The sequence below is a fragment of the Etheostoma spectabile genome, chromosome 22, assembly GCF_008692095.1.
Source record: "Etheostoma spectabile isolate EspeVRDwgs_2016 chromosome 22, UIUC_Espe_1.0, whole genome shotgun sequence".
Classification (NCBI taxonomy): Eukaryota; Metazoa; Chordata; class Actinopteri; order Perciformes; family Percidae; genus Etheostoma; species Etheostoma spectabile.
Genome location: NC_045754.1, coordinates 10,527,349 through 10,544,128, shown reverse-complemented (window position 1 = coordinate 10,544,128; position 16,780 = coordinate 10,527,349). Strand labels below are relative to the sequence as shown.

At 38.4% G+C, this 16,780-nt stretch overlaps 1 protein-coding gene across 3 annotated transcripts in view; it reads left to right on the top strand.

Annotated features, from left to right (window-relative positions):
* Positions 1 to 4,907: 4,907 nt before the first annotated feature.
* ube3c (ubiquitin protein ligase E3C) overlaps positions 4,908 to 16,780 on the top strand; it is a 31,319-nt gene continuing 19,446 nt past the window's right edge. For all 3 annotated transcript variants that reach the window (XM_032504345.1, XM_032504343.1, XM_032504344.1), the window contains exons 1-14: positions 4,908 to 5,047; positions 5,802 to 5,912; positions 6,036 to 6,089; positions 6,315 to 6,389; positions 8,671 to 8,817; positions 8,939 to 9,054; positions 9,182 to 9,339; positions 10,131 to 10,284; positions 11,428 to 11,648; positions 11,796 to 11,947; positions 12,207 to 12,394; positions 15,359 to 15,445; positions 15,543 to 15,700; positions 16,125 to 16,351. In XM_032504345.1, coding sequence (XP_032360236.1) covers positions 5,847 to 5,912; positions 6,036 to 6,089; positions 6,315 to 6,389; positions 8,671 to 8,817; positions 8,939 to 9,054; positions 9,182 to 9,339; positions 10,131 to 10,284; positions 11,428 to 11,648; positions 11,796 to 11,947; positions 12,207 to 12,394; positions 15,359 to 15,445; positions 15,543 to 15,700; positions 16,125 to 16,351 — 1,803 coding nt within the window. In that variant the 5' untranslated portion in view covers positions 4,908 to 5,047; positions 5,802 to 5,846. The remainder of the gene's footprint in view (positions 5,048 to 5,801; positions 5,913 to 6,035; positions 6,090 to 6,314; positions 6,390 to 8,670; positions 8,818 to 8,938; positions 9,055 to 9,181; positions 9,340 to 10,130; positions 10,285 to 11,427; positions 11,649 to 11,795; positions 11,948 to 12,206; positions 12,395 to 15,358; positions 15,446 to 15,542; positions 15,701 to 16,124; positions 16,352 to 16,780) is intronic.

Genomic DNA, 16,780 nt, shown 5'->3' with positions numbered 1-16,780 from the left:
CACTTAATCCCTCTCAGATGGAGGTGATTGGTGCAGCCGTCTGCAGGGGGCTGTCCCAAGCGTCACACCGGACCAACAACGCCTCTCTGCTCTCATCATTGTAAAGCACGGTGTTGGTTGCGTTAGTGCTTTTATATGATGTTGCTATTACAGGAAAATGACGCATACGTTTGAAATAAAACTCATTTTTTTGTATCAAATATAACTGGATGTTGTTTTTGCCTAGCGTATTGCCTAAACCTATATAATTCACTAACAGTGGGTTATGGAGTAAAAGTTTCCACTGTGACTTAAGGACTTCATTCGTGTTATAATTACAAGAGAAAGTGTGTTGTACATTTTAGGGGATTGTTTTATAGGCTACTGTCGCCTATACATAATCCAGTTGACTAAGGTCACAGGAGCAGGCAACATCTGCTTAAACATCGGCAGCCACAAGCACTCCAGAATGGTTATCATAGAAAACATGTAGCCTAATGAAGAAATCCCAAAATGTATTTTACAATCTTATTTTTAAATGATATGAAAAATGCAATTTGTCGAAATAATTTCCCTTAATTGTTTGTATGCTACTGTAAGGCAATCATTTCCTTGAATTTAAACAAGAGGGTTGCTCTATCGATTCTCGGTTCATCTGAGGATAGGATATATTTAATATCTACATTTTAACCTGAAAATCAAAACAAAAAAATAAACAAAAAAGGACGTATTAAATCCATGTTGGATACATTTTAATCCATCAATGTAAAAGTGAATGTTTAGTCTTAACATGTAAGGTGATGTGTAAGGTAATCAGGATCATCATTATTGAATTTTAGATGGCAAATAAAATCAATATATGGTGTGTTAAAAAAAATGAAGCGTGAAAGTGAACATCTTGAAGAACTCTGTGCGGCCAACAGGGAAATTTGAGTAAAAGCCCTCCTTCTGTCGCTCTCCAAACGACAGACGCACACTGGCCTGTTCATGGAGCTGTATAGCCAAAATGATTAGGTCGAGCCCTCACTGCTTCTAACATGATGAAAGCAAATGTGCTGAAAAAGTACTTTTTAGACTTTTGCTTGACATAAAAGATGAGATTTGCTCTAATAAGCCTTACATTTTTGTCCCTGTAATACTGGAAATATTGTTGGAATTGTTCTTATTAAATCAAAAATATCCCTATGGACAAGAAACTGGCACAATCCGGGAACAACGAGCAGCAAAAAAAAAAAAGCAGTAATTGAAAGAAAGCCCAGAAGTGTGATGAGGAGAGCTAGATGTAGCTAATAGGCCCGTGGCTCCGGGTGACTTCGGTCTAATAAGCCACTTAAAGATAATGGAAGAGGAGGTCAAAATGAGAATTATTGACACCCAGTTGCCCTTAACCTGTCTACCAATAAAGCTGATTAGTTTTTGTCAATTCATCAGCGAACCGCGCTCCGGGGACGTTTATTTGCTCGGGGGAAATCAACAAGTCACCGGGTAGTTTCCAAGTAAAGGATTGCCATTTAATTGTGGACCTTGATGATCATGACCAATTACAGAATGATAACCGGGAGATTGATGTGGGTGTTGGGATGTGGGCCTATATTGAAACGATAAAAGAAATAGGAAGGGAGACAGAGAGAGTCAATTCACTAATAATATTTTGCCACTTTAACTTATTCATGTTGAAATAGTGCAAATGCTCATGTTATAGCCCCAAAAATAGGCTATTAGATGCTCAAATTCTTACATTTTGACAAATTGTCCTAAATGTTCATGAAATAAACTTTTACTTCGACCTTTGATCTCAATTATGATTTAAAAAAAATCATAATTTGGACATACTGAGAGCCATGAGAGAGTTGAAAAGGGGCGTGCAACCTTAAAAACAGTATTATATTAGTGAAGGGCGAAATAAAATAAAAAAATCTTCACCTCAGGACAAATGGTCGAAATGAGTCGCAAAAACAGAGGTATTATTTTTGAAGTTCTCTCATCAAATGTTCGTGAAATGCATTAGCCTATCAGCCTCCTGCAAGATTATTATAACAGCAGGACTCTTGCTCGCCACGCGCCTGAGCTGTGCCTCGTCCCCACCGCGGGTTTAATTTCATTAAGGGGCCCGCATGAATATTTCTATTAAAGTAGCGGTGAAATATGGAGCCATTTAGTATTGGCCTTCACCGATCACCCAGATTTATCGCTCCTTTTCATCACATCTAGGGGAGAGAAAATTAATAAGGCACCCAAGATGGAACCGGACCCTAAAACCCCGGTCTTTCCTGAAAGCTGTTAATTTGCTCTGTAATTACTTTCACAATTAACTAAAATACAAATCAAAGTGACAAATCGGGTTTATATATTAATTACCTTCGGTAAATGTGTTCATTATGAAAAGGCAATTGAAAGGGATTTGCACTGTCTCTTTTAATGTCAGAAATACGTTCGGTTAAATTGGCACAAATTGCCGCTTCATCGAAATGTGTAAATCATGCTTTTAAAAACATTTGTGGCTCATCATATTTTTTTTCTTTCTGACATTCCATTGGATGCATCATTTCTGTCAGGATAAAAATGATTTCAATATCAGATAATTACAGCGAATAGACGTATCTATCTATCGTATTCATCGGAAAGAAAGATTTTGATTTTCATAAATGTTGATATTTGCTGCATAATTTGTCTCAGCGTGTTATCAATACACCTTGAAGGGAAGGTAGGTACCTGCGTTGCCTTCAACATTGCAAGGCTACAGTATGTGGACCCAGTCAGATGTTATTGATGAAACCATTAGCCTGTGCCTCATGCTCATGCTTTTAGAGCCTTTATTCGTTCAGGCAATAAAAAGCCCGATCATATAAGTCATCGTTTTTTTTTTTTGACAAAAAGAGTAAAGACTGCAACAATAAAAATAATTATAATAATAATAATAATAAAATATGTATCTTGTATAGTATGCTACTTGGCTACAAAATCTGACTATCAAATCAAATAGGACTATATATGACCTTTAATTCCCATAGAAATGAGCCAAAGGCAACTCCGAAAAAGAAACATAGCCTACATAATTAGTAAATACATGCCTGTAATATTAAAACACACATTTCTGTTTGACTTGACCAATATATCAACATGTTTGGACCTGGAAATCTCCTGCAGTTTTATTTGAACAAAAAGCTCACTTTTGAAGTCACTGTGAATGCATCTTGACCGACATCATTGAAGGACTGTGAAGAAATGAATGCTTCCTCGTCTTCTATCAATCAAACAACGAGCCCACCAGAGGCCCGGAAGCTGGACTGTTTTTTTTTCCTCTTTGTCAGAAAGGTATTGATTAATAATGGTGGTGGCCTGGCCTGTGTTGTCGTTTTTAAAAATGTTTCTAATATTTTGTCCATTGCATTTAAATAAAAAAAATTGAAATATTAGGCTTTCTTGTAGAACTATTGTATTAGATTCCGTTTTAATATACATGAGAACCTTTGAATGAAAACTGATGAGGATTCAGCAAAGTCTTCCCTGAAATCTGATCTTTGAAGACTTCCTTTTGTATGAGTTCAGACAGTTACATACATAAATACCAATATTAAGAGAACTACCTCTTCTACTACTGCTGTTAATAATCATCATCATACTTATTTTAGCATCTGTATGTGTAATATGTGTATATAATACTTTTCAGAACAAACAAAAGCTTCAAAGTCAAGATAGCTAAAAAAAAAGAAAGATCAGTAAAATACAAAAGTAAAAATTACACCAGTGATTGCCATAATATAATAGTTTTAATTTCCAAATGCATAAAACATTAAAATGTAAATAGGAAGAAATTGATAAATCCAATAAGGCAAAAGAAAATATGATAGCAATAAGGTACTTTCATCTGAGACCTCCAGCTGCAGGCTCATAAGGGGTCAAAAGTTCAAAAAGATAAGTTAAATCAATGCTTACAACTAGTGAAGATAAAGTTCAACAAAGGAGATACAAGATAGTTCTACAGTTAAGCCTTGCTGTAGCAATCCCAATATACTAGAGCTGTTAGGGCAGTTTAAACATAACATTGGTAAAACAGTTATGCAGAGAGTCTTTTTAATCGTACGCCTCTGGACTGAACGGCAAAACTGTGTGTGAGATCAGCATAACATTGGCAAGAGATGTCATTTTTACTTGGTCCCATGACTGAGCCTTGAGGTACACCACATATAATGAAGGACTGTGAGAAGATAAACACAGCATTGCTGAGCAATTAATGTAGGTTTGTCTCCCCCCCCCCACCACCAACATAGACCTCAGAAAAGGGGAAATTTGAACATCTACACTTTCATGACAACCAAGCAAACTCCATGTACTGTGTGCTACTGTCTGTTTGAATGCTTTAGAAAAGCCCTAGTGGTGAGATTGTTTTGTCAACTATACATGTTATTTAACTTTAACCTTTTATTTTGGTATTTATGAATAGGTTATTCAGCTGTGTACTGAAGGTCTTTTTTCTTGAGTCAGTGAAAAATGATTGAGTGTGTACTGTGTCACTGGTGTGGCATGGGCACTCCCATCAAAGATGTTTTATTACAACCCAGAGTAGAATTTTTCAAAAGGCTCACTAATAAACAGTCCTTCCATTTATTTTCTATAGCTTTATAACCTTTAACTTCAAGGAGATGCATTTAGCCTATCTAGCTTTGAGCAGCAAAAGTGTATCATGTATTATTGGAAAAACACCTGTATTACCATTATACACCAACAGGCATCTATGTGGTTATGTCTACAGTGCAAAAATAGATCAAATAGATTATTAAACCTATAACTTAATGTGGCGTTCTTCTTTAATCTTGAAAATTACTGGTCACAGAACCTTCTCAATGAATCTAGTTGAAAGGCGGGTTAAAGTCACTCGGATATGATTGGCATGTTTTTTTGTCCAACCAGGTCCCTGACATTGCAGGAACCGGAAACAGTAAAGTTGGCTGATCAGTTGTGTTGATTTCTAGAGAGAGGAGGTAAAGAAGACTTGACGTTTGGATTAACCTAAACTGCCTTTTCAGAGTTATTGTGCCCGTTTCACACCTTAATTCAAAAGTCGAAGGTAAACCATTCTAATTCTCCGATGAGTGTCCTTTATTATGAGCGATATCAAAAAGGACATGCGGATAGGAAAACACCCCCCGTAAAGTTAGCCTCTCTTCAGTGCTTAGCTAGCTGCTCTGCTAGCTAGCTGCAGTGCTAACGTCAACAAAATCATGTTTCTCACAAATGTATAAATCAGTATTGCGACATATCATCAATAAATGCTTTGTTAACTGGTGTCTCCGTTGCTGCTTGGGATCAGATAACGTGAACAGCAGCGTTTAGCTCCTGACAGCTGCTGAGTCATTAGCTAGCTAAGTTAACCGGCTAGCTAACTATTGTTGCAGCCAAGCTGAAGCTGTCAGCCGAGCTAGCTGAAGTTAACCTTCCGAGTTGTCGTTCAGAAGTGTCCCAAATTTACGGTCATGACTGTTTTATTTGGACATATAAATCAAACAGCCAACGCAGGGATTTGCTGTTACGGTTGAATACTCGATTAGGCGAGTTATTTGTAATTTTGTTTGTTTTTAAGTTTTATTTTACTGTTTTTCTTTTTTTTTTGCTCGTTTTTCTTACTTCTTGGTCTTATTTTTTAACAATTTTACTCTTATGAAGCACTGACACTTTGTTCTGTCAAAGGTGCTATATTAAATAAACTTTAAATGGTGCCAAGTGAAGAGTTGTTAGGTCATTTTTGTTTCATTTCGTCATTTGTTTCAGTGTGTGCTCCATTGGGAGATAAGTAGATACTTCAGTTTCATTTTCTCTTACAGAAATTCGTGGCAACCTCTGAATTAGTAAATGGGAAAAATCTAACAATGTTTAGTTTTGAGGGAGATTTCAAGACAAGACCCAAGGTATCACTTGGAGGAGCAAGTAAAAAGGTAAGTGTCTTTTGACTTTTTGCAGGGAAGATAGAGTGAAATAATTTGGTAACAAATAGTTGAATTTCTCACATATGTATTATTGTTTAAAGTGTTTTCAGGTTCTCTTGTGTTGTTTTTCAGGAGGAGAAAGCCTCTCTGCTGCACCGCACTCAAGAAGAAAGAAGAAAAAGAGAGGTAGCTAAGTTTGGGCAGTGCTTTGTTCACAAGCTAAATCAGGTTTTAATGTTTCAAAGTTTGTGTCTGTTATGTGTTTATTTAAAGGATCCATTTATGTTTATACAATTAGAATTCAGTTCTTCTTCCACTACGTTGCACTACCAATTTAAAAGAAAATGCATGCAGTTTAAAAGAGTAAGGTCATAGAAGGTGTGTTCTAAAGTTTGTTCTTTTATTACTTAGGATGAAAGAAAACGACTGAAGAATGCTATAATCATTCAGTCCTACATACGTGGCTACCAGGACTTAAAACGACAGGTAAGTCTGCAAGAACTTTACAGACCTCCTTTTAAGATTTCATATTACCTTCAGAATCAGTTCTGCATCAGAATTGTTAATTTTACTATTAACCTGTCGTTGTGGAGTAAAACAACAACTTTTGAAATAGAGTAAAACTAAGAACAAGGAATAGTTAGTGTATCTAGCTTCTGTGTGAGTGGGCCTCTGTTTGAATGCACATCTGTGTTGGCACAGGGTGCTCAAACATCAAATCAGAAAGTCTGATGATAATTACATGCTGTGTGGTTGATTTTTCAGTTATTTAAGTTTTGCTACCTATGGATAGTTTGCTCAACAGTAAGGATTTAACAAATGTGTGGGACTAGTTTTTCACTTAGTGATAATACACTTATTTTTGTTTCTCTGTTGTGCTTGGTCATATTAGAGACCACTTAGTTATGAGGAGTAGATATGGTTTAAAATACTTGAGATATGAAATGTTTGTCTTTTAATTGTGGAAGTGACAGTTTGGAAAAAAGATTTATCTTTTAATTTCAACAGCAAATCAAGTTATGTTTTAAATTACTTAATTTGTCCGAGCTCAGCAGCATGTTGCAACAGCTGTGTGCAAGTTCAAACTTAGCCTTTTAAAATGAATTTCTTCTAACTTGTGATTTATGCATTTCTAAAATAAAAGCAGTTGCACCACAGAGATAATTTACAACATAACTCTAAGTAACAGCTAAATAGTTACACAAACTAGGTAGATTCAAATCACAAAATGTCACAGAATTATTCTCAGTAATGGTAAAACAGCAGTTTTTCTGCCATACAACATATTTTTTCTCATTACTTACCTAATTTATTGCTATTATATTTCAATATTGATTTAGCTTACTACAATGTGCTAAAATGCTAAGTGGTTTATGCCAGCAAGAAAGCTAATGTGCACGGTAATCATGACAATGGAACTCTTATCTTTAATTGCTGAACTCCAAACTAGTTAGGTTACGCCCCAGTAGTCATGGTGCCGCAAATCTTAGTAGGTAATTTAGAATTTAGTCACTTACTAACTAGTAGTTACTAGGCCTCTAGTGTCGACTTAACACCCAACCAAGTGCTGATAGTTACCAAAAACACACACTCAATGCTCATGACAAGACCGTGACCATGGCCTGTTCAGTAGCAGATAAGTTACCAAATACCTGATGACGATTACTGTCTTGGCTTGGTGGATAAAAATGGAAGCCAGACTTTGTCATGTTTTTATACTTACTTTACATACTTTTATCTGCTTAGTCATATAACATTTGTGTATGCTATCTTTTAAGACATGGTACTATTTTCTTGCCTGTTGAGCCATTGAAAATATTTATTCTGGCCTACTAGCCAAACTAGGCAAGTTGATGAAATTCTAAAGGTTTAACCACTTGTTTACATACTAAAAGCTGTGGTAGGCAGTTTATTTTTAGCGCTGTTGGGCAAAAATTCCATTATAATCTTTCAGCATATTGTAATTCTCTTCATTGGCTCTGTTGTTTTAGGCTTTAGAACATATTTGACTTTTGCCAGTCATAGGTAATTTCAGAGAGAGAGCATTCCTATTAACTGTTCTGCAAATGCAGATGCGCATGCATGTCCCCTTCAGTGAAAGTTCTGCTAACCATGGCCAAATACTCAAGGCTGGAGCCAATTCAAGGATAAACTATAATAAGAGAGACTCTATTGTCATCCATCTATAACCAGTACGACATAGAGGAACACAACATTTGCTTTGAAAACAGTCCTGAGAGCTGGTCTGCTTGGGTTAGCCTTTAGCCTAGCACGAATATTGGTTCAATTTGGTTTACGTTTCCTCTCACTAAGCCTTCGGTGTGTCCTTGTTTGAATGGCAGTGCGCTGCTAGGGTCATCAGAGGCTGAAGCCGTCGCACCGCCTATTGCTGCCATCCAAATAAGGGAGACGCCGAAGGTGGTAGGAAAGACAACGTAAACGCAGCAGACAAGCTGCTAGTTTAGCCTTCTGCTAAGATAGCTCATGACTGCGGCTAATTCAACAACATGTTTCTGTAGTTAGCTAGAGCCTCAAGTCACAGTATGTCATCTCAAAGGGCTTTACAAAGAAAACAGGACAGTATTTATCATAGAATTGCTGCTCTATAACGACATCGGGATGAAATAGATGACTAGTTCTTGCACAGGTTACTGTATGAAGCTGGTGAATATGTCCATGCTTGTCTGATGGGAGTGGCTGGAGGAGGTCTCACTATACTTAACATTTTAGCATTTTTTTGGCGTGACTTTAGCAATTTTTTTCCCAGTATGCCATCCAAAGGGCCAGGTTTGACGAGTGTGTCAGCCAGACGCACGGAGGGGGAGCTCAGCATGTCTTGGACGGTCCTGGTCTCTGCCTCTTATCAAGACAACTCATATTTTTCTACAGACAAAGTGTGGATGCACATAAATTGGTGAGAATTTGAAATGCCTTTGATGCTCTTCAATCATAAGTATGTGAATTGTTTCACGAATGCCATTATTGCCAGAGGTCAAATGTAGATCTTACAAATTGTGTCTGTATGTGTGTTCAAGATATGGTTGTGCCAGAACCTGGTGAAACACAATGGTCAGTTTGTTAAGCTGTTGGTGGGCCCACAGAGACAGACATGTTTGTTTCAGATCAAGAGGATCTTAGGCTTCTGCTGCAGGTACAGTACTTAAAAAATAAATAATGGATTCATATTTTTAGCTGCTGGATGCATAAACACGTGACCAAAGAAAGCTGCAGTTGTCGTTACTGTACCATCTCACTTGTCCCTGTTTATTTCTCCATAGACTCCTACAGAATTGCAAGGATGACAGTTTAAATGTGACGGTTCCCATGCGGATGCTAGACATCTTTTCTTCAGAGAAAACTTATCTTCCTGTTATTCCAGATGCGAACTATGTAGCTTCATTACTCGAGCAGATTTTGCACTATATGGTACAGACTGGTAAGTCAAATAAAATCAGCACTGACATTATTGTCTTGTCCATCATTTTTGCAAAATGTATTGTTGAATCGGCTGTCAGTTTTGTGGAAGATTCAAAAAGTCAGTATTGAAATCTTATTCCAGTGTGTACTGTAGCACTGACACAAATAAACCTTTTATAGCCTCATTGTCAAACAGCAAGATTTGTAAAAAGATGAATGTGTGTCAATATAAATTGGTCCAATGTGTGTTTAAATATTTTTATCTGCACATGGGCAGTGCCTGCTCCGAATGTCACCTGAGTCTTTACACACAGGTCAAATACATCTCGTAGTGTTTACATTTTCCCAGAAGTATGACTCATTTCAAATACACTTTTGAAAGTATTCATACTCGTCAACACAAAGCATGTTGTTTCAGTTTTGGCACCATGTCAACTGCATTCCAATGTCTGAAAGTGTAACTAACCATGCAAACCGGCTTATCTAACTTTTACATATAAAATGTAAATAATTTTGCTGGTTATCCTTGCTTCTCCTTTTACATTCTCATTATATATAAGACTTTATCTTATTATAGTCTTATATAGAATAAGAATGTTTTTAAGAGCAAGTTACATCTTTTTTCACCGGTAACAGCTCAAATGGCTGACTGTTGACTTTCTTTAATTCTTACTTCCACACTGCAAACAGGAACATTTACTGATTCTTATGTTTATGTAAAGTGTGTAATATATTAGATGTTTTATAAAAATAAGCCGGTGTCTTAACAACATCTTTGAATCTTAATTTCACTCTGTGCTTTCTCTTTAGGATACTACAGGTCGCTGTATATTCTTGTTAATCACAGGCTCCCTTCTAGTCTGGAGTACAGTGACTCTCCCTCTATTCCTATGGCAAGCACACTGTTGGAGCACATCCTCAAACCTCTGCACTTTTCCTACTCCTCCTGCACAACCGGCGCAAGGTACAGCACCAGACGCAAGTTACTGTTAGATCAGGGATACAGATAGTGACAGTAACTTTTCTTTTCGGCAGTGTGCAAAATTCAACTGCAAAAATTACATGCCAAAATACATTTTGTATTTTTAAAGAAATATGGGAAGTTGGTGGAATAAGCAGTAGACTATATCTAAGGTATTCATTAGGACCCTCACTTACTTCTCCTCTATAAACAAATTTTCATTCTATTTAGCACTTTTTGAGATGTAATTTCAGAAGATGCTGCTCACACAAAAAACATGAATTCACTAAAAAAAAAAAAAGATGATGAAACGGAATCAAACTTGAACAGAACTAGTAGCAAATACTTTGACAGATAGTACATCTTCTGCTAAAGTGTCCACAAGCAACAGACTTTTGGTTAGTTCCTGCACTGTTGACCTAGTTATGTGACTTTTCTCTAGAGGACTAAAGCAAATTCCCTCGTATGATAATTACTAGAGTGTCACATAATAGTATGATAAGAATGTATTAATACATTCAAATTTAATGATGTTTGCAGACCTACCAATTTGCTGCTTTTTGAGTACATAAAAAAGACAACAACATGATAGCAGGAAAGAAAAGTCTTATTCCCTTGGGAATTCTTTAAAAATCATTCATTAAACCGATCAGACAAACCCCAGCAGTTTTTTGTCCCCTCAGTCAGTGGTGAAAACAGTGATTGCTCTCGAGACCAATTTACAACAAGCCATAAAAGGCCCCCAGACTCGCTTGCTTGCCAGGGTGCAGAATATCAGGCGGTTTGCCCTCAGTTTCAGACATTCTTAATAACAAACGACAGGCCACTTCTTTTCTTCTTTGAAGAAAAGCAAGGCGGGAGTGAGAGAAACTTGTGTACACACTGACTCTAACAGCTAATTATCTGACTTGGTCCACCAGATGTGTGTGACTGGACCACACAAAGCAGCTCTGTTTGGAGACACAATATTGGAGCACTTATGCTGAAGAAAGAGCAGGGTGATGTTAGAACACCCAACCATCTTAGCTTATTTCTATATAAACATACAGTATTTTGATGCCTTTTAAAAAATGTTATTTGTACATGTCATGGTACCCTTAGCATGCAATTTGTTAACTTGTTTAATGTCTGTTTGTCGTCTTACAGGCAGTTTGTATTTGCAGCCTTTACCGAGGAGTTTATCTCTGCACCGTTCACCGAGCAGATTTTTCATTTCTTTATCCCGGCACTGTCGGACGTCCGTCTCTCGTTTCCATTCGAGGCCTTCTTGAGCTCCCTTCGTGCCACCATAGGTTCCTCCTCAGCAGCACAGAGCCGGGCACCGTGGGTGTTTTACTTTGTCCTCTCTGCAGGGGAGAACTGCTTAGGTGGGTGGCATAGTTAAGAGGTATACACAAAGGCCAATGGTTGGACCACACACTCCATAAATATGACTCATTTAAAGTATGAACTGGATTTATAGAGATGAAGATATGATGGTGTAAATATTAATAGTGATGGGTGTGTGTTGGCAGGCTCACTGTCAGAGGAGGGTCTCCTGCTGTACCTTCGGGCTCTGCAGACACTACTGCCACTGCTGCCCGTGTCAGAGAGCAGCAGCAGGCCTGAAGTTACCAGTGACTCAGAGGATGACGATGAGACTGGCATCCATCCACCACCCAAGCAGGTATGATACATACACATGGACATGTACCTACACACAATATAGTAATGGTTTACCAAGATTAGGGGAAGAGCACTGGTAACCATTAGAATCAATTGAAAAGAAACAATATTAATTGACCAAATCCTTATGATAAACTAAACTGTGATTTTTACTTAATTTCTTTACTTTGTCACAAATACGTATTAATGTGCTGGTGCAGCATGGCAATATATCTTGTTTTTCCCCAGTCATCTAACTCCCAGGCTTCCTTTTCTATCAGGATGACAGCAGAATCTCTGTGCAGCTGATCACAGAAGAGTGTGTCCACAAACTGGACACTAAGCATCAGACTAACGCCCTGTTGAACCTGGTGTGGAGGGATTCGGCCAGCGAAGAGGTTTTCACCATGATGGCATCCATCTGTCACACGCTCATGGTTCAGCATCGCCTCATGGTGCCAAAAGTCAGGTAAAAATACAGAAATCTGATGGGACTGAAAGACCCCACAGAACAACACAGGATCTTTTTTAGTATGTCATTATTTCTTTATCATGAAAATGACAAGAAAACTTTATAATGTAGCTTCATCAAAAAAGCAGAGATTGAAAGGCGTTCTTCCTTAATTTCAATAAAATACTTTTGCTATTTTAAATATAGTAACTGTAACCAAGGTGCACCTCATCGTAAAGCAGGTGTTTCTGAATCAAAACATAACATGAAAACAAATATAAAGCCTTTTTCATTTTTATTTCATATCATAACATTTTACACTTGTCGAGATCAGCCTTGCGTTCAGAGAGCTTGTTTACACACTTACCTGATTGAGAGGAAAACTGTGCCTTTTATGTGTTTCCGCGCTGTAAGCAGTAATGTAAATAACGGTGAAGTGAGGCAGGCAGTTATCAGTGGTCCGCACCCACTGGCATTTACAACCAGCAAAGGAAGCAGGGATGTCAGGGAAGCTGTCAGTTCTGGATGAGGGCAATTACCCCTTCTCAGGTTGATTACATTAGGGCCAGGATGTCAGAGGTGGTGTGGGGGTTTGGACTGTGCATTGACTGATGGGGGGTGATTCAGACTGAGCCTCATGGATGGTCAACCTGCTCTAGTTAATTGTTAGTCAACCAGTTGCTGCCAGTTGATGTAAATGAGTGGGTGGGAATGTGTATATATTAAGATTCATAATCACGTTTACAACGCTATCTTACTTCTTTTTAAGCCCTAGCATACCCCAAACTAAAAGAATGAACATAAATCAGTGTCCTCAGTAATGAAGAACTGGACATTTGCAGCAAAAGTCAAGTGGTCAACTAGTATTTTGAAGCATTGCTTACACATGGTTAAATAGAATTTAGACGCATTTCAGCGTATAATTTCGCCCATTCCCCTTAATTTTTACGGCTTCCTCCTTCTCTTCGCTTTTACCATAAATCCTGCCCTTCGTCTTCCATCATTATTGGATATCTGTACAAAATAATTAGCTCACTGAGAAAGATTAATCACTGCAGGAGTGGATGGGATAGCTTTACAAGAGTCTAAGGGGAGCAAATTGCATCCCTGCCTTGATTTACTGCTCTTACAGCAAAAAAAAGAGAGGCTGGCCAGTCGTCCAGCCAGACCGGCACACTGCCTTTTTAATAAATATGTAAAATGTCTCATGAAATGATTTTTTTTTTAAACGGACAACTTAAAAGCTGTACAATGATTTGGCATCAAAATTGATTTTTGATTGCTTTGCAAATTGGACTTAGCCCAGGTTTGTTCAAGTTGGTATGGTCTAATTACACCTTAATTGTTTAGCGTTGGTTTTTGGTTTAATTTCACTTTGCTAGTTTGGTTTCACCCAATGTAGCACTCCGTTGCTAACGGGGCTCATTCTGATGAAAGTGAGTGCAGTTGAACTTTGGTCTTTCATTTACTTTTGAATGGTTGCTGTGATTTTTGTGTTGTCATGAGATAATGATGTTTATCGTGTTAATACAGAAATCTGCAAAACAAATTTGTCTCATTTAGTCTTTATGGCATCAAATCTGATTGACAGCGTGGCTGTTTTTTTACTGCTGTTTTTTTTCTGCTGAACAGAGATTCTTTCATTACTGCAAAATGAAATGATCTGGGCATGATTCATCAAGCTGCTTATCACACACATACACACACATGCAACCCCTTTTGATGTCTTGACTTTGTTTATTAGTGGTTCATTCCGTGATTGAAATGGGGGTTTGGGTTCTCTCAGGCCATAAATCCGCATGTCAGCTGGCATTTAGTGCTTTGTTTCCCATTTCAATCAAACACCCGCATCACTTGTTATGAGCCCACAGCACTACTCCATGCTTCTCTCCTGAGCCTTGTAGTACTGACAGATGGTGTGTGCCCGGCACAAACCATTTTTCAAGCTGTATTGTGGGTTGTCTGACACTCTGCTCCTAATGCTCATTTCCATTTTGGTAGTTTTGGTAGATTGAATGGTTGAATGGGATTTTGAACAATGACATTGAGATGAGAATATTCAGCAAATATAGGAGTCACTTTTTCTCTTGTTGTACTTTCTTCTCTCTTTTTGTCGCTTAGCTCTTTTTCTCGACTGACCTTTATTCCTCTACGGAGAATACACCATGCTGTCCTATTAAATGCAAGCATTCTTATAGGTGTCAGCACTGTCACTCTTAAACAAGGGCCTATTATATGCAAGGGCACTTTATTTTGCCTTTTAGCTTACTTACCACATTATTGTCACCTGTACTTACCCTCTGTGTGAAAAGCCATGCAATTTAGGAGTACACAAAAACACACACATACACTTGAACAAAGACCAGCTTCACACCTTGGTGCCACAGGCCGTTGAGTGCAGAGCGACTATAGCGAGGTATGTGGGCCCTCCTCAGTGTTATCATGTAATTCACTGTGAGTGTGGAAGCATACTGGCGCTGCGGGGTCAGAGCGAGGGCCAGGTTTCCCCTCCTCCTCTGTCCTCCATTGTCTTGCTCCCCTGGCCATTAAGTTAAATGGGGCTCCAGCAGGAAACCAGAGGGCTGTTTATGACCTGAGCTGGGTACCCTCGCCAGCAACTAGTTTACTAATGGAAGGTGCCTCGCCTAAATAAAGCTTAATGGCTCATTTAATCTCTTTTCGGTCCTTACAAGGTATAAAATGGAAGAGAAAGGGCAAGAAAATTCTATGAGGGAAATGTTGGTTAACAGTGGCATTTATTCCCCCCCCCCCTTTTACTTGTGTCCTTTGGTTAACAGGGCAAATTTAACAATCTCAACATAGCAGACAGATTGACGGAAAGTAATTTTACTGTATTTCACACTGATTGTGTCATCTGATTGAAATAGCGCTCTAACTCATGTTGCCTTGTTGATAAGAGCTTCATACTTTATGAAAATAAATGTTTTAAAATGTGTCACTCTGCTTCTTTGTTCTCTGCAGACTTTTGTACAGTTTAGCTTTCAATGCACGTTTCCTGAGGCATCTTTGGTACCTGATAACTTCCATGACAACAAAAATGATCACTGGGTGAGCTAATTCAAAGCTGGTCGTTGGTAAGTTTACCATTGTTTACATACAGTATGTGTGTTTTACTTAGCCTCTTCCTTTCTGCCTGTCCCCTCAGCTCCATGGTGCCGCTGCTACAGCTAATCTCGCGAGGGTCTCCCATGTCGTTTGAAGACTCCAACCGCATCATTCCCCTCTTCTATCTCTTCAGCTCTCTCTTCTCCCACTCGCTTATTTCTGTGCACGACAGCGAGTTTTTCGGTCACGAACTGGAAGGTGGTAAACTTTTTCATCTGTTTTACCAGTTGTTGTGCACCCTCAAGTTTTTTTATTCATTCTATTTTTTATTTTTTACAAATGAATACATGTCAAAACATTTACCATTGCTGGATATAATGTATGTCTTATTGGCGGACACATCTTACAGGAGCTGCTTATTCTGTGGACACACTCATCTTCCATTTCCAATTTCCCTCATTTAGTGGTTTTAGCAAAAAATAATATTGTCATTGTCGGTTGTTTAGCAGTCAAACGGTGTTTAGTGTTTTTGGCCCATATCATCTCCTTCCAGGCAGCGCGGCAATGGTAATGATTAGGGTTAGGGTTAGCTGCCTGGAAGGCGATGTTGGAGGCATAAAAACATTTAAATGTGAAAATCAATATCTGTAAAAGACAATAAGTACATTCTCCCTCTCAACAGGTCAGACGCAGTCCTCCATGATGCCCTTCACGCTGTTAGAGCTGGTGACTCTGTCTCGCTGTCTGAGGGACGCGTGCCTGGGAATCATCAAGCTGGCTTACCCCGAGACCAAAACAGAGCACCGCGAAGAGTACATGGCTGCCTTCCGCAGTGTGGGTGTCAAGACAAACACTGCGGTTCAGCATCGGATCCAGGCCGAGCAGAAACGCTGGGTACAACTCTTCAAAGTAAGCTGTATAACGCTACCTGCATTTGACATTTGAATTTGTCAGCTTTAAGTTGATGATAAAAAAAATCTTGATTTCTAATTGGGGAGTGCAGTGAAAACTGATGCAGTATTAAAGAAAGATCAACTCTCTACACTGTATTAATTTAAAACTTGGTTGTCTTTTCTCTTTGCTTTATCTTTCAATTCAGCATGGGGATTACGGTGGGAGGGGTTGGGTGGCCGCAGTGTCAATGTGTGTTTGCACACATACTCACACTTTGTCAACTCAAACACACACAGTAGTCTGCTTAGTAGATGATTTGAAAACTGAAGTTAGATGTTTTGAGTAGTGAGATGCAAACAGAAAATCCTTCTGGTTAATTGAACCATTGTCTCATTCTTATGGCAAAAATTTACATGTAACTAGGGCTGGGCGATATGGAGAAAA